This window comes from Falco rusticolus, chromosome 1 (assembly GCF_015220075.1).
Source record: "Falco rusticolus isolate bFalRus1 chromosome 1, bFalRus1.pri, whole genome shotgun sequence".
Classification (NCBI taxonomy): domain Eukaryota; kingdom Metazoa; phylum Chordata; class Aves; order Falconiformes; family Falconidae; genus Falco; species Falco rusticolus.
The window spans coordinates 69,017,793-69,042,486 of NC_051187.1; the positions used below are offsets into that span (position 1 = coordinate 69,017,793).

Here is a 24,694-nt window from a genome sequence, read left to right on the forward strand (position 1 = left end):
TTTACAGGGAGTATTGCAACCTTTTGCACTTTCTTTTATTTGAAATGGGCAGGTAATGGGATTCTTTGTTCTTTAAAGTTTGAGACCTTTTCACTAGCTGGAGAACATGCAAATAGCACATACAGCCTAATGAAATGACTTGGAAGTTGACCAGTTGATCTCAAAGTGCTTTTGCATTCTAAAATACTTCAGAAAACAAGGATCAGGTAGTCAGAATAAAAGATGAAGATTACAGATGCATTGAAAATGGCCCACTTAAATTAAAAATTAAGTTTATCAAGTGTGCACATCTAAAGATAATGTTTCTGCATGACAACACAAGTATTCACATCCATAAAACAAACCCAAGCCTTCATACAGGAAGTACCTGAACAAGAAACCTTTGAACACGGACTTCTGGTAGCATTTTCATTTTATTTCAATTAATACATATAGACATAAGTTACAGCAGTTTGAGGAAACTTGTTTCAGCAAATGGCACGGTTCCTGTTTAAACATGATCATTGAAGATGTGCAGTTTTAGCCATTGCTGGTCTCAATTCCACTTTCAAAACATATTACAGGTTGTAGTCATCTAGTATGAATTCAGAAATCAGCAACTCATGAAATCCTAAGCTGATGTTTAATATCGGTTCAAATCCCTTGCACATGCTGCTTTCCTCCCTGCAAATTTTCTTTAATTTGCAGTCTGCATCACATATATACAAGTGGTAACTGGTGGCCTGAGGTTGGGTTATATAAACATGCTACATTAAATAACCCTTAAGTCAGAGCCAATTCTCAATATAATTGTCTTCATTTGTGTAGGACAGGATTTTCCTTTCCCATACCACTAGTATGGATTCCATTCCACAGGACAGCCAGATTAGAGGAAATGTTAGAATAAACTGATCCAATAACAATCACAAGCTTTCCTCTGACTTTTTTCTGATTTGGATTGGCTAAATCTGTATGAAGTCCTAACAATTACCACACAGGTTTCCACTAGTCCAAACTATTGCTGGAGTTTTTGTTTTCGGGTAAGGAATAAATTAAATTTAGATATAGAAGGCAATACATCCACTAATATTTTTTTAATCCTTTTTTATGCAACGTACCTGGAGACCAACCAATTACAAGGAACTCTTTTCATTCAAGACATTTATCATGTAGGTTCACATAAAGCACCAACAGACTTGAGAAACCTGAAAAAGATTTACACAAAATTGATACCAAGACTCAGATAACATGACAATCTGATAACAGTTCAAACCCTACCTACAAGCTAGTAATAAAGTTGATGAAGCAGCTTCACAAAGTTCATTAGTTTAATGAATGTGTTCCTCTCAGCATGATCCAAAGAAGAGTTTCAACCTCACCTCTGGGTTTGAGAGAGATCTTTTATACCCCTCTGGGTTGGCCACTTAAGACACTGCCAGACTTAAGAGGGCAAAGCATATAAGGGGAGTAGATTAAACCACCTTTTTTTCTTATTGAAGATTATTATCTGAACTTATTTACTCAAGAGTTACCACAGTTTGCTTGAAATTTACAACTTATGAAAAATCAAGTTTTAAAACTATTTGCAATTGTCATTAGACTAGAGCACACTTACCTTCTAGCAGAAGGTATTATTCATTCCTAAGAAGTTTTGAGCATTGCTTCTAATTTAGGTGTCATCATCCATGTCTAAAATATTTCAAAGTTGCTTAGTACCTCTATACAGCACAAAAAAGATGAAATTAAATTACATATTGTAATTTATATTGTCTTATTACAGACGTTCTGAAAGCCACATTCTACAGAGTTGCTATTAGGTTGAATTAGATTTTCTTAGAAGTCATGTTCTACAGTTGCAGAAGTCGTTTTCATGAAGTTTGTTATCAAATCAAGACCTAAAGGAAAAGGTAGGCAATGGTTTAATCTGTTGAAAAGATTGTTTTAATTAGCCCATTTAAACTACATAGAAGTTCTTTTAAAATACACTACTGATCAGAAACAATGGAAAGTTTATTAAGCCTAAATTGTTTAAAAAGTTGACGCTACCCTGAAGCTGTACAATTCCAGACTTAAACTGACCTTTACCAGCCTATTCATTGCTACCTTGTGCCTAGTTACACATACCTTGTAACAAATTATACACAGACCTCAACGAAGACAGACATCAAAAGTCACTGTTACAGACATACTAGACCACCAGGCCAAACGCCTACATAATCAGTGACGACTTTTTGTTTGAAAAGTTAAATCCGTTTGAACTTAAGTGCCTACAGCATTCAGCACCCTAAACACTGCAAGTTATGACTGTAATTTTCTTGATGTAGACTAAAAAAAAGAAACCACTGCACTGAATCCGACTTAAGGTCTGTACAGCTCAACACCTACCATTTAGAAAAGGAAAGGGAAACAAACGTACACAAACCCTTCTTTGTCTCACAGTGATACAGACCAGTATCCTCACACATATGTTTGTCTTTAGGTGGTACAAAGTCTCAGGTTCAAAGCCCTCCGTTTCTGAAGCCCAAAGCCTTATCAGAAGAGGTGAGATACGTGACGAGGTCGGTGTGGCTCCCTTACCTATAGGCGCTCAAAGGCACGAGTCCAGGTCCCCAGCGCTTCCCACTGGGAAGGCCTGCCCTGTGCATTGCCTCCTGCCCGGGCTGGGAGCAGCCGAGCGCGGCAGGCCAGCGGGCAAAGCCTTCGGGGTCATCTGAAGGCCTTGCCAGGACCGTGGGGCGCTTTCTGCCGCCTTCCTCCCCGCCGGGCGGCCGCCCTGGGGGTGCGTGCGGCCTCCGCCGCTCCCTGCGGCAGAGAGAAATCTGAAGAGAGGGGCAACGAGGGGGGCCGGGGAGGGGGGAGGGACAGGGACGCTTGTGCCTCACGACAGGATGCAGGGCGGAGGCGAACGGCTCCGCACTGGGTTTCTGTGAGGGAAAGGCGCTCTATCCCCCTGTGTTGACTCCCCAGAGCACCGCCAGGCTCTGGAAGGGCAAGATGTGAAGGGAAGACGCGAGAAGGTCCAATCCCACCACCCCAAGCCTCCCACCCTCCGTCAGGAGCCCGGGGCTCCTTCTGGGGAGCAGCTGCAACAGGCTTACCGCAGCGAAGAGCGGCAAGGAGAGAGAGAACGCAGCGCCTCCCGCGGCCTTAAATACCGCCCCGCCGCTCCCGCGAGACCCCGCGCGGCGCCCGCGCGGCCGGAGGAGCCAGCGGGAAGGGCGCCGCCGCCTATTGGTCGAGCTGGCGCACGTGACCCCGCGCGGGGGGAGCGGCCCGCGCGCCGGGTCTCCCCGCAGCCGCTGAGGGAGGGGCGCAGTGCTGCGCTTCCCCCCGCGGCCCGACGGCGGGGGCTGCCCCCGGGAAGGGGCGGCCGGTGCCAACGGAGCGCACCGGTCAGGGGTGAGGGGGCGGCCTTCTGCCTCCGTGAGAAGCGCCCCGGTTGCTCAGTCGTGCTCCCTGCGGCAGTCAGTCAGGGGCGGACCTGCCGCCTGGGTCGTGACGCGGCCTTTCGTGCTGGTCGGGACGTAACTGCCGATCTGTGCCCGGGCCGAGCGCTGGGGGCCCGGAGGCCTTCAGCCTCCAAAGGCTAAAAGGCAGAGAAACAAAAGCGTCTGCGGTGTGAAGTAGCAGCCGCGTTAGCGGCTTTGAGGAACTAAGTACCGTTGATCTCTGTCTAAACTCCCATCTAAGCCCTGCTTTAGGAGGCTTAGGATCTGCCTGCGAGGGCAGTGCAGCAGGCCCCAACCCGCGCTAATGCCCTCGCTGCCGTTACAGCAAGTGCCGCTGGCTCCAGAGCGCGCCTGTGCCGCCATTCCCGGGGCAGCATGGTGGGACCAGGCCTGTCCTGTCAGTGCACAGCGTGGATGCAAAACATGGCTGTTCCACCTCAGCTGAGATGTGTTGCTGGCTGGGGACGCTACTAAGACGTTTTAGGGTGAGTACAAGCAGATTAGCGTAAACTGGGAATTGGTAATTTGTAGCACAGACACTTTGAATGTTGCCCAGCAAAGCTAGTAGGGTAGGAACCGCAACATCTTGGTTCCTGTGGAGTTCCGAATTCAATGAAAGTCCCTGCTTCACAAAGAGGTGAATATATTTCTGATAATTCTTAGCTTCCTGTCTCAGTGAGAAACGGTGTGTATTGCCTTATAGTGAGTTGCCACAGCACAGCACCTGTAAGTGTGTGGAAAGAAAATTACAGGTTGGCCCACTACCCCTAAGTTTTCTGAACCCTGCATTTAAATTACCCTCAGCAGAACTAAACTGACCTGATTCAGCCAGAAACCAGCAATCACATAGTTGCAATGAAGGGATAGCTCTAGAAAGTGTTTCTTATCACTTCTAGTTACTTCTTCTGACTAATTATTCATACTTAAAACATTGTTGCAGGTGTAACCCCTGTGCCAGTAAATTTATTGTGAGGACATCAGGATTCGGAAGCTGTCTCAGAGCTCTAGGTAAGTCCCTCTCTGGATATGAATTTGTAAGGCATGTAGCTTCAGGTTATTTCAAGTGGGGTTCTCTGCAATGACCATTTTCTACAGCTAGGCAGGTAAGTCAGATCAGTCCTTTCTTGTCATATAGCCAAAAAGATGAAGTAGCATCCAACCTTTACATTTTTACCACCTGTGTCAGTGGGATGTATGTCAAGCTCAGTATTTTTCTTTTCTAGTACAGAATGTAAGCTGGCACCTCTGTTAGCACAGCAAACCAGTGATCAGTATCCTTCCCAGATGAGCATTTTAATAATTCAGATAAAATCCTACGTGCACAAGCTTTCTTCTGTCTACCCCGTACAAACTTTGCATTGTTTGCCTCCCCTCTGGCTCCATGAAACTTTCTTGTCTGGTAGTGGCACAAACTCAAGAGCAGGAATGCAGAGGCCACCTTCTCTGTCCCTTCCCAGACCTTCCCTATAGAATAAATTTCTGTCCTAGCAATGTTCAAATGGGAATTTGAATCTCTTTACATGCAGGTCAGGGTGTCCTGTTTCACTTGGGCAAGTGCTGCAACCATTGAGTTACTACCTACAAGACTGCAAGCGGATCTGCTGTGTTTCTGTTTTGTTGGAGCAAACGGGCTGCCTCTTTAACTTCTATCTGAACAAACTTCTTAGCTGGGCACTGAGTCTGCCTACAACCCTGGGTATCTTGGGGACTTGTGGGAAAGCCCATGTCACCAGTGGATCTAAGTACAGCTTAATTTTGAGATGGATCCTGGAGAGATCCAGGAGAGATGCAAGTCTGGTCATGAGCAGAACTTACAGGAACTTCAGTTGTCATGGAAGCTTCACCATGAACATGAAAATATTTAAGGGAGGAGGGGGAGAGTATGTATAGTTGGTACAAAAACTACACTTAAGAATCAGATAGTAAACATGCTAGTTTTATTCCACACTGATCACCTAATGGTGAAAAAGAACATTTGCTTCTTTGCAGTGTGAGAAGTTAGCAGGTTCTAGCAGGAAAAGCTGTCAGGCACCTGGTCAACCATGCCAGTAGATGTTGCCAGGTCTGTTTATGTTAGGACACTTCCACTTTAGGTGGTCGTGGAGAAGAATATCTGAAGGTCTGCATTTTGAAGTTAGCTAATTGGCAGTGGGGTGCCTTGGTTATTTTGTGGATTTATTGTTGAGCTTTTTAAGGAGTTTGCAGTGATCTGAACTCAATTATTCAGATCTTGAAGAGTGGTGCTCTAATCAGCCAAGTCTTTCTTTGTGGAATGCATGAATTTAATCTCAAAGTCACTGGCCTGATACCTCTCAGCTGAAAGACTTTGGAAAAACATTTGTTCAAAAACATCATGTTAGTTTCACCAAAATGCACAACTGTCACTAATGTTTCATTTCAATGTCACTGTCTTTTTCCACAGTAATATGAAGGAAAACCAAGCAAGAAAAATCCATTGCGACCATCAATCTTTGCAGATGGATGACAGTATCCATCTGCATTAAATAACTGGCAGATTTTGGACCTTACAATGCAGTAGCTTTTTTTCTGCCCTTGATTAAAACTTTGAGATGGTAATGTAATAAAAACATAATCTGATTAATTTATGCCACAATTTACATAAAATGAAAAGGCTGTTCTAAATTCATGCTGAAAATAAACTAAATGCCACTTACAGCCTGTCTGCTGTCACAATATCCTTTGTGTTTTGTCCTCAGAATGTATGTTAGTTAAAATTAGTCTGTAGAATAGAACAAAAATAATAAATAAAACCATTGGAGGAGAGAAGGGCAAGCCAGAATTGTTATTTCCTTTCCAGAGGCAGAAATAGCAATACATTTCTGTTAGAAACATATGTTTTCTGTTATTTTTGCTCAGTGAGTGTCTTTGTGTTTGAGAAATCACTTCCACAGCTAAAAAATTTGGTTATCTCTTTCTAGCCAATATGTATGATTAGAACTTAAACGGGATCTTTCCAACTTAAAGCACATTTTTATATAGCTAAGAAAAATGCTAGTGAACTTCCTTGCTGAATAAAATACCTGATAAAGAGGCCATTCTTCAAGATTCTACCTTACAGAAATGTGGGCGTGTTTTCAGTTGAGTAGTGAGTGTCAGGAAAGATTAGTATTATGTAAACTGATGAAGCAATATGCAGAAGTTCTCTCATTGTCATTGTTCAAAGCTCCTAACAGAATATTTTTGAAACACAATTAAGCAGCAGGGAAAAAGCAAGAGTAAGATATTATGAGATAATCACTCCTCTAGGCCATTATTGAGCATTGAACTGATCGTAAAGGCCTAAACAGCCTCTTCATAGAATAGGCTGTTTAATGGTTAAGGCTGTAGAACTATTAGCCCCTTTTATCTACTCAGTCAGCTTTTGGTGTATTTGACATCAATGCATTTGCATCTGTCTTATTCTGCGGCCTTGGGCTTTCAAATCTGATGGCTGGCCAAAAAAAACAACAAGTCAGCTGCTGTAAGTGATTTTGGTTTTTCCTGTGAAATAGCAATTCCTGAGAAAAAGGAAAAGATGGTATTCCCTCTCTGTCAACTAGTATAATGTATAATTAGCAAAGATAAGGGAGATTCAGAGATCAATTTAGTGCAAAGTTTTATTTTCTTTGTTTCATATTTGGTAGGTGTCAGTATGACTTGTTAGGATTCTAAAGATAAAGTTTTACCATATTTTAAATCAAAAGAAATAATTTCTCAGGTTATTTTAAAATGTTGGGTAGGGGTTGCTTTGAAGCTGACAATCTTAAAGAAGAATAGTGATTCCAAAGTGTGTGTGCATGTGTGGTTTGGGGGTGGTGGTGGTGGTGGGCAGGCTTTAGACTAAGAGGCCTCCAAGAGAATCCCCACATTTTGTGTGGATTGCCATGAATTTTACATGGACTACAACTCACTCTAACCATTAGAATTTCAGGTGCAAATAGAGGTTTCCGTGGACCTGCTATGAAGCATGCCCTACAACCTCAGTCCAAGGACTGCAAGTTGGCATTTGGCATTGTACTAAAGCTCCTAATCTGTTCTGCAGTGGGGGCCAAGCTTCATGGAAAATTCTTCGTCCTCATGCTTGTGTCTACATATTTGCCATTCTGTTAAATTTTATTAATTTTTAATTAATTTTTAAATTAAATAAACTAAATTTTATTAAATTAAATAAATTTATTAAATACTGATACTTTTTGTAAAACATAATTTAATGTGAGATACAAAATATCAAAAAAGTCTGTAAAATTCTATATATACATTGTCAGCACTGAAAATATTTCAGGTACCTGAATTCTCTTTTAATTCTTATTATATATTCTCCTACCTTCCAGAAAACCTGAGTATTGTTTTAACTGCCTTTTTCGCTAAAATGCCCTTTTAATTGCCTGGAAATATATCCTAAGTTTGATTCAGTTCCAAGCACTTGTTCAGCAAAGCTGATGGATGATGACCCGTTTCTGGACCAGAGTTTATGACAAGAGAAACATAACCCTCCATGGAGTTTTCCATGACTTCTGGAGTGAAAATGCAATATCCTCTTTGTAGCATGGAGTGAGCAGATATTCCAGTCCCAGCTTTGCTACTAACTTTCCTGTATAACTTTGAACAAGTTGCTAAATTTCTGCTGCCCGTTCTCTTGCTTTGTAAAAGAAGCTAATGTTAACTTGCCACCCAATAATTTAACAAGTCTGAGTGAATGTTTGCAAAGTACTCTTAGAACGTCAAATGGAAAATGTTATGAAAGTCCAAGCCTGTGCTAGCCAAAGAGGATATTTACAATAGGTTCTTATTTTATGTAGTGAAATAAAAATGTTCAAGCGTATAACCAGATGAGACCAAGACCGATCTAAAATTAAATGCAGAAGGCATTTTTTGACCTTTCAACAGAAATTATATAAGCACTCTTAGGTTATAAATAGTCCTTTGTTTTCCTTCTCTTTGTCTAACACTCGGAAGAAACACAGGGTTAGTTGTTTGTTATGAAGAGATAGGGCAATGCTTTAGAGTGGAAACAATTGTTCACTGTTCTTTATTTATACAGTTCCTATAACATTTGTAACTAGCATTTGTTGCTTTTCTTAGCACTTTTTTATCTTCAAAAAGCTACAGAAATAGACTTTCTAGTTCTGAAAATGACCGCACCAGAAGAAAACCAAAACACCAGCCCATTTCAAGTGTGAAAGTTTCTTTCCTCTTTCCTGGTTTGATATGTGACTGACGAGCAAAAAAGCCAATGCTAAACTATTGTTAAACTGGCACATAAACACTTGTATATTATTTCCTATTTTTATGATGAATCCTCAGAAATAAGACATGAAATGTGTCCACCCTTAAATAGAAGTATTTTTATTAACATTAAGGATAATTATATTGAATTCTTCACAGAATGATGTGTGTGTATGTGCATATTTCCAAATATGCTTAGTTTCAAGAGCAGTCATTTTCTTGAACAACCAATAAATGCTTAATTAATAGCAATTTAATTTTGTATTTCAGAGAAAAAAAAAGTTTAACAAACAGAAACCACCTGAAAACTTACCCTGGAGTCAAGTAATTGGCATCAGTGAGAACACGGAAGTATGAAAGCACTTTTTTCTCTTTCTTTCTGAAAATATTTACCTTTTTCTTACTCTTTTTTTTTTTTTTTTTTTTCTACTTTGTATGGTTTCTCTGGGGTTGGCACTATGGGAATGATGTCCTTGACATTAAAATATATGTGAGGTAAATGGCTTTATTAGTTACCACATTTTGTTTCATTTGAATTTTTAAGCAGCTTTCAAACCCATTCATTTACTTAATAACTTTTCACTGACAGCAAGGACGATTCTCTACAGTAAAGTGGAATAAATGTGCTGCAGCAAAGAATACACAACTAGGCTTCCGGAAAAAAAGGGATCTGAGTTTAAAAACCAGCTATAGTGCAGTACTGTCATTCTCCACAGGCTACTTAGAAATGCACTGGAGACCAACCAGGCCATGACTGCTTCAGAACTGAGGCTGGGGGTGGCCAGTCCTGAAACAATACTTCACCTTAACTCCCATTTCCCTTGGTTATGTCAAGAAAACCTGTGACATTATGTATAATCCCGTCCTCAGAGTTTAAGCAAATTAAACACTTGGGGTGAAATTCACACATAATGTAAGACCATGAACTTCATAGAACTATACCAAAGATTATTCTTTTCTCAGTGTTACATTATTTGATGGCTCTTTTACATAGTGATTTGTGGATTTATGAAACAGTTTAGTAGCCCCGACAACTTCATAATGTCCAAAAATCTTTCTCCCATCATGTATTTGAAATGTCTGCAATGTTTTAAATATAATTAATCGAAGTTACTGGGGAAAGAAAGTTCTGTTGCTGTGACAACACAGTTTTGAGTTTCTTTGCTAAAACTGTCAACAGAATGCCAACTGATGCTAAATTTGATACCATTTCTATGAAGTGGACAATCATCCACAATGAGCTGCATTGAGACCACTTACCTAACAGTATTCTCAGGGCAGGAATTTATCTTTAGATGCTACTGCTAATGCCAGATTTTTATTAATAATCATGGACCTTTTCTTGAAATAAAAAAAAATAATTACTGACTTCAGAATGGTTCTGGTAAATAAAGCCTGTGGGGCCTGGCTTTATAGACTGAAATTATTATATTCTAGCATCATGAAGTAAAAAGCATAGCCAAGCATGAGTGTGCCATACTTGCAGGTGCTGTCAGAAGCAGAGGTGCCTATAGAAACATTAGTAGTTCTCTCTCTCTCCATTGGAATGATTTCCCTACCATAGCAGAGGAACAATAAACAGGCCTTAAGCTCCTGCTGAAAACAGCAATATCTGCTAAAGAAAAGGGGACTTCTAAGATAAGGCATTGCCCCACCTGAACACCGTTCTTGCTTCTCTCAGAGATTTGCTGTGTGGCCTCAAATCTTGTGCCTGTTATCATGTGTGTAAATGTAGTACACTTATACTGGTCTACCTTGGGGAAAGGCATGGGCCCTGACTGGTGTTTGGAGAGGAACGGAGATGGTTGCATTAGTGGTGTCACATAAATGCCACGCGTTATGAACTTGGGCCCAAAGATGTGTGGTGTGGGCATGGTCCCAAAAGAGTGTTTGTGAAGGTGTTGTCTGCAGGAGTGGCAGCACCAAGCACCTGCTGTGGGCAGCAAATTACACGCCAGCCTACTCTGCTGGGGCTCGCTGTGCCTGGGCTCCTGCGTACCTCAAAACTGGTGGAGCGAGCACGTCCCGGTACAGCGCAGCCGTCACTGGCACACCGCCGTGCCGCCCGCCTGGACTCTGCCCCCCGGCCCTCACCCCGCTGCCGGCCGAGGGGATCTCGCACGCCCCGACAGCCTCGCAGCCCGGGGCCGTCCCGGGCCCGGTGGTAAAGGCACCGCCGCTCCCCTCGGAGCGCCCGTCCCGGGCAGCCGGCGGGGCAGCCCCCGCGTCCCCTCCCCGCCGCACATTGGCCGGGCGCGGCCGGGCCCGCCGGCGGGGCCCCGTGCGGTCACCGCCTCTGACCTTCCTTCCCCCGGCGCTGTCACCGCGGATCAGCGGGCGCGGCGCTGCAATGGAGCGGCGAGCAGCGACGGCAGCCGCCGGGAGAGGAGGAGGAGGAGGAGGAGGAGGAGGAAGGGAGAGATTAGCGCGGTGCCGGCTGGCGCAGAGGCGCGGCTGAGCGCTCCAGCGGGAGCCCGGGGCCCTGCGGACCGTGCGAGTCAGCGGCGGAAGGAGCGGAGATGCGGCGGCTCCCGCCGCGCTGCTAGAGCTGCCGGCCACCCGCCCCGGAGGGGGGGAGGGCAGGAAGGTCCGTCCTGCTGGCTGCTCTGCGGGCGCAGAGGGCTCCTGTGCAGTCCCCTCCTCTTGCTTTTATCCCAGCCCCGGCGCAGAAGCCGCCGCCGCCGCCCCCTTTCCCTTCCTGCGCTCTTCCCACCATGAGCGAGGCTGTTTTCACCTTATAAAGATGGCGGTGTGGGATCGCTGCAACCTTTAGACTAATGACTGTCAGAAACATCGCCTCCATCTGTAATATGGTGAGTGCTGGCGGCGGGCGCGGCGGCGGGGGCGGCACAGCAGCCCCTCCGGGGGCAGGCCCTGCTGGGGCCGGCGGAGGGGCGGCCGGGGGGCTCCTCCCAGGGGCGCCAGGCATCCCTGCCCCCGGCGGCGGGGGAGCCGGGCAGGCTGCGCCGGGGCGGGCCTGGATGGAGTTGGCCGCCCGAGAGTGGCGACGTCCCGAGGAGTTTTCCCGGGGCAGCCCGGGAGTGGGCCGGGGGGACACGGAGGTGCTGAGCCGGTGCGGGGCCCATGGAGCTGGGCTGGCCCCGGCCGGTACGCCTTGCAGACGGAGCCGCAGCCCGCCCTTCCTCCTCCCGCCCTAATAATCCTGCGAAAGGACCCCAAAGTTGGGCTTTGAATCCGCATTAAGTCAGTGACCCCATTTCACCCTCACAAGCAGGCGCCCTGTGGTCTCATGGGGCCAGGAGCTCCCCAGGTTACACAGAAACGGAGGATGTTTAGATGCCTGATAATACGCTTTTGGATCCTGATGGTACCTGTTCTGGGAAGTCTTGGCTTTAGAGCTAACACCAGGGTTTAGCTTCTACTGCATGGCACTCCGGGAGGACTGCTGTTTGTTAAGGACTCGTGAATCACTTAGCTTTCTCTAAAGCAGACTAGGCAATTAGGAAGGAATAAGGAAACTGGTATTTTTGTTTGTTGTGTTCAGATTTTGCCATTTTCCTCCTTAGGAACTGTTGAAAGGACACTTTCTGCGTTGTGCTTGGGTCTAATTTCAAGCCTAACAAACTTGGAGCATCTGATTGGGTTTAGATTTTTGAAACTTCTTAGTGGGAGAAGGGAGAGCTCAAACTTTGTAATTTGTCTGTCAAAGGTTTATTAATACAGTGGGGCAGTAACAAACTTGCCAAAGAAATCGGTGTGGGCTAAGCGCTCCAACGCAAACAGAAGAGAAGCCTATTTCCACACGTTTTGTTGTTTTAGTCTGTATTTTTCCCCCTTATTTCCAGGTTCTTCAAGAGCAGCTACATGCAGTTGCCACCTTCCCTCCATGTGGTGCCCCAGCATGCCTTGTGCTGGTGATGCCACACATACCGTTCATCTGCCCTGGAGACAGAGCCTACCTCTAGGGTAAGGCAGCAGGCACAGCCCCAGAGGCCTGGCTCCTGTGCGGTCAGCAGCCGTGGGCTGGGGGAGGGAGTGTGGATTGCAAGCCTGCTCCCCTTCCACATGCCCACGCTTCCACTTAAGTGGGCTTGCTCTTTTGTTTCCAACCAGATGTCCAGGGCATCCCACGCACAGTTCTGATTTAAGTCCTAGTCCTCCCTTTTGAAACGCCTGCTCTGAAATGCAGAGAGGGAGTGTTGGATCTGGGGTTGAAAGAACTTAATACAAAATCCAGACTTGGGGTAAAATGATGTTGGTGCTCACCATTCTTCACCAACACTAAGCAGCTTTCTAAACTTCTCACTGCTCTTAATGAATTCCAGTCCTGTGGGCCAGGGATACTGCAAAGAAAGGTTTAGGAAACAGTACAGGAGTGAGGAGAAAACCTGGGTGTACTTACCTTCCTTCTGAGGTAGGCTCCGGTTTTTATTGCTGGTGAATGGTGGGTGTGATGCCCTGATGCCCTGCAGACTGCGTAAGAGAGCACCACATGAAGGGGAGCTGGAGACTCTTGGGTGGTTGAAAGACTTTCGCGTTGGCATACAGTACTAGGAACTCCACAATTCATGTACCTGTATATAGTACACTTCTCCCAAAGACTGAATGGATTCACAACAAAACTCATGAGGTTGTGCGAATGGTGTGCTGCTCAGCTGTTGCTGCCAGTATATCCTGCCAAAGTAGCATCCGAGGAATGGAGAGACTGAAGGGAAGAATTAGAGCCTCAGGCAGAAGAGGCATACAAAGGCTCATAGTTCAAGGCCAGTACTGTGACAGAAGGTGAAGTTGGTTTAACAATGGTGATGTTTTAAAGCTATGTATTCCTTGTGGTCTGTGTACTTAGTTTTTAGAGTTGTGTTGTGCTGATCGCATTCAGTCTTTTCTGGATAACCCACAGGGACTAGAAGTTCTTTTAGGAAAAAAAGCTGAGATTTTCAGACATCTACAGGAATTTGAGGCTGTAAGAGAAACATAAATTCTTGGAAGTATTTGCAACACTGCATTATGGCTCCTCCAAAATATGTCTGCTTAGATGAGGTGGTACCGGACTTGAACTCAGTGGTCTGTAGGAGGAGCTATGACAACCCTCCATAAGCATGGGACTTGGGAAGGTTAGAAAACCTTTTACCTGTATAACACCTGAATATTTGCAGGACTAGTTTGATTTAGGGCATCTGTAGAAATCTACGAGACAAAAATGTTGGATTCCAGACCTTGCTCCTGCACTATAACATAGTGCTTGAAGAATTGAACTACTTACAATTTGTGGAATAAGAAAAATATGCATAATTCTTAGGTAATATAATATATTTTGGTATATAATGCTGCATGATAGTATGTTTCTAAGTTTTTAACCTCATTGAACATAGGAATGAAAAAAAATTTGCTGTTCATCTTTTTCCATTCACATTCCACTTGAGAGTGTTCATAGAGATTTTGTTGTTGTTGTTTTTTGTTACATCTTGAAAAAAAATGGATGATGCCTGGTTGATTTTATTGGGGGGTGGGGGCTAGGGGCTGGGGGAGAGAGACAGAGGTGAGGATTGGTCCTGTAATACTTGTCCTTCTCTGAATGCAACATACATTATGTTTTCAATGGTAGTCTTTTCTTGACAAATTTTTTTCTGTTTGTTTGTCCAAATACTTTCATGTCCTGAAGGGGAAAAACAGATGAAATTGAGCTGAATGAATTTAGCTCAGAGGAACCTGGCTACTCAGCATTTTAGGATGTATGTTTGCTATTCAATTGACTGCCTGAGGTCTAGTATCTCAGATTGTCATGTTGGTCTCCTGAAGATGGTAGAGTTTCAGTCTTTTCCAGAAAGGATCAAAACAAATGTACTGAAGCAAGGAAGCTAGGGACAGCATTTAACCTGCTTGCAGAAGAGATCTAGTACTACATATATTCACTGGGTAAGCTCTCACATGCTGAGGCAGACACAGTAGGAGCTAACCGTTAAGAAAAAATGTTAGGTGCAAAGTTTCTACTTGGCACATTTATTTCTAGTAAATATTAAAATGCACAACTTTCTAGAATTAAACAAGATTCCTTTATTGTCTTTTACGAGGTTCATCCCCCTAGTTATAGTAACAATAGTCCTAGCTATTATTCACTGATTTGGTTAATGAGACCAAAGAGTTAAAACTTGTTCTGCTGGGGTGGAGGGGATGAAGGCAACAGTGCCTGAAGGAATTGGTGGGACTCTTATGTGGACACAGTGGCCACCCTCACTGAAACGGGAGGTCTAGTCCCCAAGTTCCTCTTACCTGCCTTGCAGACACTGGGAAAGTTCATCCACTCTGCGTGTGAGGTCCACCACAGAAGGATGTATACAATAGGTAATCAGCTTTTATGTAGGACAGGTATAGTAGATGTGAACAAGCATAAGATACGCTCAAGAAACACTGTTTAAGGAATACCAACAGCTGGTACCATGTAATCCTTGCAGACTGTAGCACAAACTAGGGATGTGCTTTTAGCCTCTAGGATGCTGTAATCCTCTTTTTTTATTGTTTCTGGAGATAACCTGATGACTCAAGTACAGAATGCTGCTTCAAAGGCAGATAGGCATACTGGCATTTAAGGATCATTGCTTACTGACATCCTTTGCAATATGTTTCTCTGTTGATGAACTTTTGGTACAGCCTTGAGTTCTGAGTTAAACTCGTGCTGCAGCGGTGGCCCAGGTATATTACTGTTACGTGCAGTGAAGGACATCTAACCATTTCAAAATGTATTGACATACGTTTTTACAGAGAAGACTGACAAGCTCCGTGGACCCTATCTCTCCTAAATACCTTTTAGTATTCTGCTGAGAACAGGTATTAATCCCCCTTTTCATAGTTTTGGATTAGTATTTCAAATAATCTGATCTGCACTTCAGAGCACTCCTCTGTCAATTTCATATATAGGACATTCTGAACACAGTTGGATCACTTCTGATGCAAAGTATCATCTGAGATACCTCACAGTTGCTCCTGGTAGTTGCTGTATAGATATCTTTTGGGAAAAAAAAGTTGCAGTTCCTCAGATTAATTTGGTTCTTATTAATTGGGCTTTCATGTTACCCGTTCTTCTTGTAGTGTCTATGAGTTTCATAACAATTGGTGGTTTTATTTGAGAAAGCATTCACAAAATTCACCAGGAATTATGTGAATACCTGTGAATTTCAGCTTTTTAAAAACAAACAAAAGTTTCTAACCATCCTAGAAACTAGTTGTAGGGAAAAGCCTAAAAACCTGGGAGTCTCTGCTTTCAGGAAGCGAGTAAGAATAACTGTTGGATTTTTTGTTTGCTTGCCTGTTTTTAATGTCATGATTTTAGAGACTTATTGCAGGATATGTTTGAATATAGGGCACTGGCAGAATGAGAACTCAAGCTACAAACAGATTTGGAAAATACTTGATATAAACAAATTACAATTGTAATGCTCTAGAAATAGTCAAATTCTGCTTTGTACAATAAGTGTATTGCTGCATTACAGAATTGATCACTATGACTTTCAACTGGATTTATTCATTTGGACAACCTGTGGTGTATATTTCTTTGAGATTTTTAAAACTTCTCATAAACAGAGATTAAGGCAGAATAATACATGAAGATAGTAAAACAGCTATCCAAAGGCATATTTAGATTGATAAAGGAAAACAGATTTTTACATCTGACAAGGTTAGTTCCAGGCAGTTCAAACAATGCATTTTTAGAAGTATAGTCTCAAGAGTGCACAATTTCAGTATGACACATATAGAAAACATAGAAATAAAAATATGAAAAATATAGAGAATGTGAAGTTTACTTACTGTAATACTTTTCTGAAGTAATGAGAAACTTGAGAGTATGGCTGGAAAATGGATACTGGACTGGCAAGCAGGAAGTGTTTATTCCATCAAAAGATTGATTTTTTTTTTTTTTTTTTTTTTTTGATAGAGGAGGACATGCAAAGTGAGAAACATCCTAATACATCATTTCCTATGTATGACCTGGACTAATGACTGAGATTTGTCTTGTGTAAACACCTTTTTTATGGCTAAAGTAGTGATCATTCACTTACTTGTTTAGAAGATAGGGACAACAGGACAGTTTGTCAATACAACGTGTAATCAATGTGTATTTCTTCTAGATGCATAGAGTCTGGCTTCAAGTTGCTGAATTAAGAGCAAACCAGTGGTTCCTTTATTAAAGTATTTAGCATAACCTCTTAATTACAGCTCAGCAAGTCTGAGTAAGTCTGAATTGTGGAAGAAATGGAATTAAAAGCAGACTCTGGACCCTGATTAACTGTGTGTGGTGGGCAAGTGTCACGCAGGAGGTGAGGTTCTGATGGACTTGAAGAGCCACAGTCTGTGGAATGTAAATCATGGCCAGTCAGAGAAGCAGTCAGCAAAGTCTCTTCTGCTGAAGTTCCTTTAGCCTCATGAAGCTGTCCTTGGCTGCCTGTTTGGTAGATACTTATACACATTTATGCATGTTACGTACTCTTAACACCACTGTACATCAGTACTTCTGCGGAAGGAACGAGCTTACAGCTCCAGTGTCAGGGCTCCATTATAAGTGCATTCTTGGGTATGCTCAGCCTTTGCAGAGAAGACTGCTTTGCTGATGCTTTCAAGCCAGCCATTACTGGATATTGAGTGTTGTGGTTATTTAATTTGATGACCTAATAATGGTTGCATCTAAACTCCTAGGATAATAAAGTCTCCAACTGTCTACTGGAATTCCATTTGATAAACCTGTATTATTTCTGACGTATGCCTGTCAGACTTGAAGATTTCCAGTGATGGTGACTACATCATCTCTCGAGGCAGTCTATCTCAAGGCTTCAATATCCTTATGACTAGAATGTTTCCTAATGCCTAACCTGAACCTACATTACTGTAATTTGAGCTTGGTCCACCCTTGAGATCAAGAACAGGCTAGTTCCTTTCAGTAACAAACTATGTACTTGAAAATATTGTCATGCCCTGCCTTTTCTGTCTTATGCAACACAACCCTGTTCAACCCTTTTTTATAGGTCATTTTCTCTAGTGTTTTGTCATTTTGACTGCCTTCTTTCAGATTCTCTCCAGTTATCTTCATCTTTCTTGAAACCTAGCACCCAAACCTGGATGTCTTACCAGTGACAAGTGAAACAGGAAAGTTACTTTAAGAACTTTGTAGACTGCTGTCTGTAAGAATTTCATTATGTTGTCAACATTTGTTGTTGTATTTTTTTGAAATTGCACAGCATAGCTAATGCTTATTCATCTTATACTACACTATGATACTGTGGTCTCTTGACTTTTTTTTTCCTTTTTTTTTTTTTTTATTTTTAGCAGTACTACCTTAGCTCTTTGCCATTCTGTACATGTACAGGGTACAGGTGATTCTTCTCTTCATGTGCAGAATCTTGCACTTGTCCCAGCTTTTTACAACAATTCTCTAGAAGAAAAACAATACTAAAAATTGACTGTCAAAACCAATTTTGAATTCTAAACATGTCTTGCAACATAACTGCAGCCCTCATAACTCATGTTACATTGAGATTTAATGAAGATATTCTTTCTTCTGTCTCCAGGTTATCAAAGCATACTCCAGCTGGTGCAGCTGTGATGAAGTCTAGAAGGTGCCTTGCCTTTAGAATGTTCTGAGCCACCACGTATGCTGTCTGGGTGGCCCAGACAAAAATGTTATTGAAGAAATTATAGTCTGTAAGCAAACCTCAGTCTCTTTTTCACTTGTGATGTCATCTTGAGGTTATGTCTTCTGAAGAAGGAAGCTGGCCAAAAAAGAAAAGTTTTTGCTACTTGTTCCAGCAAAAGCCTGAGTGCCACTAATCCAAGAACAATTAAGCTGGGAATAGAGACAGACTCATGAAAGAATACTGAGTTGCAGTTTGGTAAAGGTTGTCTAATCATGGAAACTTTAAAGGTCATTTTTTTTTTAAAAATACTTAAGGATGTAGATACTGTACTTGTAATACTTCACTAGAACCTCACTTCCAGTACTTGGTTGCTTTATGCTTTGTGAAAACCAAGTTTTATAAGCTATATAAGACTGAGTGCCTTAAATCTTTATTCAAGATTTAAGGTTCAGGATTTCAGGCCTCTCAATTTTTCTCTACTCACCGCACAGTAAAGAGCTAACTTATTTAAGGTATATGTAATACTGAGATCTGTGATTAGGGATAGTTTAGTACATCCAGCAAAAAACAAGTTAGACATCTCCTTTCAAGGTTTTATCATTTGCATTAATGATCAGAAAACTCTTTGAAAAAAACGCACAAAAAGTTTATCTAGATACATTGTCTTAGAACACCTTTCCTCTAAAAATATGACTACACAGTGGTTTTTTTGTTAGCTAGTATCCTTTTGCTGTTTACTATGATTTCCTGTGTTTTTTGTAGCATTCTCTCTTTTATCTTTTTTCTTGTGGCAACAAAGACCAAATATAGCTTAGCTGGAGGAACAATAAAGTATTTCTTTGCAGAAAGAAAAAAAAAAAGCTGATTTGGTGAAGTTCAACCATCTTGTGGGACTCACACTTTAAAAATTACAGAAACATTTCGGATTTGGCATTTAATATCAATGAGTTGGGAGGAAGGCTGCTTCAGTGGTTCCAATTACTTACCATAGGTGCAGTTGTCCCTGAGGATGGTCACAGTCCAACACTGGGGACAGATGATGTGTCTGTTGAAAGCAGTTGCATATATACTGTGTGGTGTGATATTGCTTGCTCTTCTCTTACTCTTGCTTAATTTGTGTTGATTCTAAGTTTGGGGTTTATTTACAGTTGCTTCCTTTCTTTTGAGTTATCCATCACTGCCGTTTGTTGGCCAGGAGGCCTTCCACATCTTTCTTTATCTTCTTTTTCCCTTCCCTCCCATATGCTTTGCTTTCCAAAATCCTGAAACTCAGGCTGCCTGACCCTGAAGCCATTTCTATTTTTATTCTAATTTCTCTTCTACCAGCCCAGACATCACTCTCAGTTTGTCTTAAGTCTTCAGTTTCTCCCTTCAGGAAACAACTTGTTTCTAGCATGTTGCTCTCACTTCCCCTGAATACTACAGAAAAAAAAAAAAAGTAGTTAACAGCTGTATATGATCTGAAGCCCTTTGTCATGGACCAGCCATCTTCTTTCATTGATCTCGTGTTCTTCATATATTTGTTACATTCCTGTTTTCATTGTTCAATTTTTATGTGGTTTTTCTTATATTTTTAAAATTTTCTTGTGAACAAGAGATTTCTTGTTATTTCTTAGTTTGTATATTATTTGTTGATGGTTACTCATGCTGTGTTTGCGTTTATTTGGTGATACCTAGGTAATAAGTTTTCCATAGGTGACTTATGAAATGTCCTAATTTTTTTACTTGACTCATTTACTTTCAAATAAGCACATGCATATTTCTAGAAAGTTAGTGCCATTTTTTATAGCTCTGTCACAGTAGAAAATCTAGTCTGTTTTCTGCTTGCAGTATCTTTCATATTAGCTCTATTACATTTCTCATCCTCCATAGAATAATTTTATTTAGGTTATTTTGCCACATGTGACTTAATGATCTAATCAGATGCCTTTTTCTTTTTTTTCCCCTGCACTGTTACTTTATTTACATGCTAAAGTGCAAAGGAACAGGAGGTTTTTTTACTTAATCTGTTTCACGTGATGCAAAGAACAAATGAAACTCTTAGCAACATTATTAGAAATTTCAGCTGAAAAGAAAACTGGCAGACTTACCCATTGGAAGCCCTAGAGCAAAATAACAAAAGGAAAAAATACAGGTCATATGGCCAGAAAGTTTTTGGAGTGATGCTGTGATAGAAATTTTGGCTTAGCCTGAATTGACCCATGCTTGGCTTTGTCTCCAACTGTATGTCTTTGCTGTTTTATAAGGGCTCAGTACTGATTGTTGAATTAAACGTGAATAATGGTTGTTGAATTAAGTGGTAAAACTTCAGAGAAATCAAGGTTTACCAACACCACAGAATACATAGTAGGAGTTTCCACATTGACCTAGTTCTTGTTTTCATAAGGTCTGGCCACCACAGTTACCTTGTTGCATTTCCATCATTAGTGTATACTTTTAAGAAGGAGCCAGTCTCTTTTATTGTCTGTATACCCTGATATGAATTTATTTAATAGTCCCAGTTCATTGACTTACGTCTGTCCTCTTTTCAGGCTCCGTGGCTGCACTGCCACTCTTGCTGTTTTATTATGAAACTACAGTAGACTCAGCTGCAGTAGGATATTGCTCCCAGCTGAAGCGTGGGACCGCTTATAAAGTCATAGAGAATGGATTGCTTTAAAAATGTTTGAGCAGGTTTTCACTGCAGAAGTGACCAAAATGACTCGCTGGGAGTGGGAGCAAGAACCACCATGCTTAAAACTATGTTAAATAGTCATGGTTGATTTTTGCTGCAGATTAACCTCAATAGGCTAACATGTTTTCTGTAATTGATATGGTTGGTTTAAACTGAGTTCTGAATCATCTTTAACACATCTCTAACAACATATTTTTCTAGTTTAAACTTGGCTGGGGTGTACAGTTTCTGGTATACTTTGGTTGGAAAAAATTCCACATATCAACTGTTTCTTGAGGAGATGGCCGATACAAAACATGTAATGTATGTGCAACATGGCGTGGTTTGAGTTTACTAAATTGTCTACGTTTTTTCTCCATGTGAGAAATATATCCTGCTTTGAAGTATTAGGTCTCTGTGCTTCTTACCCGTTTTCCTACTCTTCTTCTTCTATGAATTTAACAGTATATTTTTGGAGACCTTAAAATAAACCAGACTGACATTGCCCTTGATATAAGAAGGCACAACTCCTAATGAAGTCCATGAGAATTATGTCAGCTTACCCAAAGACTGAATTTAGCCCCTCTCTTTCATTGGGAAACCAGCACACAGTGCTTTGTTTAATATTTACAACAGCCAAGGCCTTGTTTTGGGGAGGTAAAGCTCCGTGACAAGCTGTTACTAAGAGTACAACTGGATGTACTTTGGAAATTTCCATGCAATGTATAGTTTTGTATGAAGATCAGTTAGTGCACATCATGGATTTGTTTGGTTTTCAGCGATAATTTTGTTTGGTAAATCCTCTTTCTCACAATATTTACAAGACAATTTAAATGCTAGAACGGATTTGTCAAACCAGATGGCATCCTCCAAAGTAAGAAACCCTGGCACTGGAGGAAAGGCAAATGAGTAATGTAGGAGCAACTAGTTAGCAGAGCATTTGCATTCTACTTGTCTAACAGCACACACTAACCTGTATTTTATGAAAGAGTAGGAGGTTACTTTTTAGAGATATTATTTTCCATGAATTCTAGAGGGAGAATTTTTTTCAGTGTGGAAAATACTTCCTGCAAAACTGGAAAAACACCCATTTCATTCTTATGTTAGGGAGCCTGATTAGAACGCTAAAAGTGTAATGGAAGAAAACCTTTGCTTTGATCTGAAAGCTATACAATGAATATTAATATGAAGATGGTTTTCTTCAGAAGCTGCATTAATCTTCTGTAGTCATGTTTTTCTTTTATCAGTCAAGGTTTTGAGGGTAACAGTGGCTGGTTTTTTTGCTGTTGATATCAGATAGACAAACGTCTATCAGTTTCCTACCTCTTGGGAAGCTGGATGCTTTGCTGAATCTATGCATCTTTGGCAAGGCTGACTTTCCAAGCAAAGAAACTAATCTTCATATGGAACTTACATAATTATCACACTGTCATCTCCGTTGAAAGGTAGCCAATAATTGCTTTGCATACATTATTCATTTTTCCAAGTTTCTCACTGAGGCTTAGCAGAACCTGAATACCCCTTAAGCTTTGCATGGAGTCTTGTGCAGGTGAAGTACTTCAGTCTCAAGGGGAATGTCCGGGAAATCACATACACTTGGTCTGAGCAATGAGCTGCATGTATGGGAGGAAAGAGGAGAGACTGGAAAGAGATCTGATAAGGGGATGTGAAATACAAAATATTTGGATCTTTCCTGGAAGCTGTCAACTTGAAGGAGCTGTTTTACTTTCAAGACTTGCAAATTCTCAAAGAGCACCTGTGCTTAGTTTCACACCACTGATTCTGTTGACTTAAATCTTCTTTTGATGAGCTGACATGAAATAATATTCTAATATAGCACACAGTGCTGATGGTAGGTGCAGTAAGGAAACACAAATCAGGCTTTGGGGAGAAGGTGGGGAAGGGACACCAGAATTATTGAATTTGATTACCCTTAGCTTTGTCTCAAAGCAAATGATATATTGAACATGCCTCAGGAACCCAGGAAATTTCAGAAGTGATCAGATGTTTTACATGTTGACATGTTTACAGAGGCGTTTTACATGGGTTTATGAAAGTCAACCAACTGTGCTGTTCTTGTGTGGTGGAAATTCTAAGGCATAATATATTAATGCTTCACACTGCAGAGCATGCTCAGTAGGGAAATAAATGTATGATGTCAATAAAGAAATTATGATGCAGACTAAAAATTGGCTGATAGGTCTTGAATCAATTTATGTAGGGAATACTTGTCCAAATACAGCATTTTTCGTGAGGTCCTACAGTGATCTGTGTGCTTATGGAGTGGACAGCAGTTACGACATTTGCTCTGGCAGCAATCTTGCTTGCTTGCTTAGTAGTCTGAGCTTGTTTAAAAATGTGTATTTTAATATCGCAAAACTGCAGGTAACATACAAGATTAGTAGTTTTACTTCAGAGAGCAGTAATTGTGGAAGCAGCTTTGCTGTTGGAGTGAAGATACATCTGGACATAACTTGCCACACAGAGGCAGTGACTGAGAGATGGAACAGTGCTTGGGCTGATGCACCCTTTGGTGTCAGACAGCACAAAACAGCAGATGTTACACTTGCTTTTAATATTTGTGATGTTGTTACTAGAACCGGGTGCCAGTCTGAAGCCCAGGTGTTGTTAAAGGCTGCTGACCAATTCAAGTCTTACATCTAGGAACTGGTTTATCCAAGAAAACTTTAAGAGTTTTGCTTATGATCGACAAGTATCTCTATGAGGCAAGAGGGTAACGGGATCTGGCTGTTCGCAGACACAGTAAGAATAAGGGAGAGGTGGGTGTAGGGAGAACCACTGTTGTGACCTGCTCAGTTCTACTCAGCCGTTACTAGAGTATCCAGGCCAGGCCAGCTCCCCTGTCTAGAACTGCAAATATTTTTATTGGCTCATGTGACTGTCATGCTTGCCCCTAAGACAAGAGTTAGCTTGGCTAATTGTAGCTGCAAGGAGAAAAGGAGTTTCTGACTTGACGCTGTCCATAACTTTCTTTTAGTATCTTAATATTCTAAACAATCTCTTCTCTCTTTTTTTTTATAGGGCACCAATGCCTCTGCTCTGGAAAAAGACATTGGCCCAGAGCAGTTTCCCATCAATGAACACTACTTTGGATTGGTCAATGTAAGTACCATTTTCACTAGGCAAACCATATAAACCATATACAGAACTGTGGCTTTGATATTACTTGAACTTTGGTTTGTTCTTTTTCTTTCTTTTTTTTTTTTTTTTCCTCCCCCAACCCTTTTCTAAGGTAGGATTATCTTTTTTTGAAAAAGTGCTGCTCACATTCCAATTTTACATAAAACGGGTTGCAAAACTGTATCAGATATTTGAAGACAGCTTCATACGCCCACAGAGAAAACAGTTTACTGTTCTGTGAGTGTTTCCAGGGATTAGAATTTGAACTTCAACAAAGTTAAAAGTCTGGTTTAGCTATGAAATGTGAGGGAAGAAGTGACGGAAGCATGTACAAGCTTAGGAGCAGCAGTCTGCGCTGGGGACACTCTTAGGAGGAGCTTTGTTATCTGACTTAGGAGAGAATGAGTGAGAAGAGTTTAATCACTTGTTTATTCTCATATAAATAAAACAGATACAGTAATTCTTTCCATTGAAAACATTAGTCATTCTCTACTGAGCAGCTTACAAGCTTAACGAAATCCACTACAATAAATATATCTCTTACAAGTGGAAACTTCTGCTTTGTATCCTAGTTAATTTAGAACACCATAGTTTTTTCCTGTGAAGTGTCAGATGTGGGTGTGGAAATATATTCCTACAGCAGCTGCATGGCAAAATGGCTG

General features: G+C 41.6%; 1 protein-coding gene, 2 long non-coding RNA genes and 1 other non-coding gene across 7 annotated transcripts in view; 2 read left to right on the plus strand and 2 right to left on the minus strand.

The window, feature by feature from the left end:
- Positions 1–394: 394 nt before the first annotated feature.
- On the minus strand, positions 395–3,167 carry LOC119146076. 2 transcript variants are annotated; one of them, XR_005103626.1, is made up of 4 exons: positions 3,078–3,167; positions 2,557–2,781; positions 1,595–1,697; positions 395–1,184 (listed from the first exon to the last, which is right to left on the minus strand). It is a non-coding gene; the product is annotated as an uncharacterized LOC119146076 (long non-coding RNA). The 2 variants fall into 2 exon arrangements; XR_005103622.1 differs by having other exon boundaries at positions 2,557–3,094.
- On the minus strand, positions 1,315–1,432 carry LOC119142580. Its single transcript, XR_005102338.1, has one exon. It is a non-coding gene; the product is annotated as a small nucleolar RNA SNORA26 (small nucleolar RNA).
- An 85-nt stretch (positions 3,168–3,252) lies between the features above and the next one.
- On the plus strand, positions 3,253–9,158 carry LOC119146091. Its single transcript, XR_005103637.1, has 3 exons — positions 3,253–3,913; positions 4,369–4,436; positions 8,925–9,158. It is a non-coding gene; the product is annotated as an uncharacterized LOC119146091 (long non-coding RNA).
- A 1,901-nt stretch (positions 9,159–11,059) lies between these two features.
- The window catches only part of USP46 (ubiquitin specific peptidase 46), a 34,225-nt gene continuing 20,590 nt past the window's right edge, over positions 11,060–24,694 (plus strand). The window contains exons 1-3 of one of the 3 annotated variants that reach the window (XM_037383201.1): positions 12,487–12,568; positions 13,246–13,259; positions 23,934–24,014. In XM_037383201.1, coding sequence (XP_037239098.1) covers positions 12,502–12,568; positions 13,246–13,259; positions 23,934–24,014 — 162 coding nt within the window. In that variant the 5' untranslated portion in view covers positions 12,487–12,501. Of the gene's footprint in view, positions 11,468–12,479; positions 12,582–13,245; positions 13,260–23,933; positions 24,015–24,694 lie in introns of those variants that run through there. The other 2 variants (XM_037383185.1, XM_037383195.1) reach the window with 2 other exon arrangements.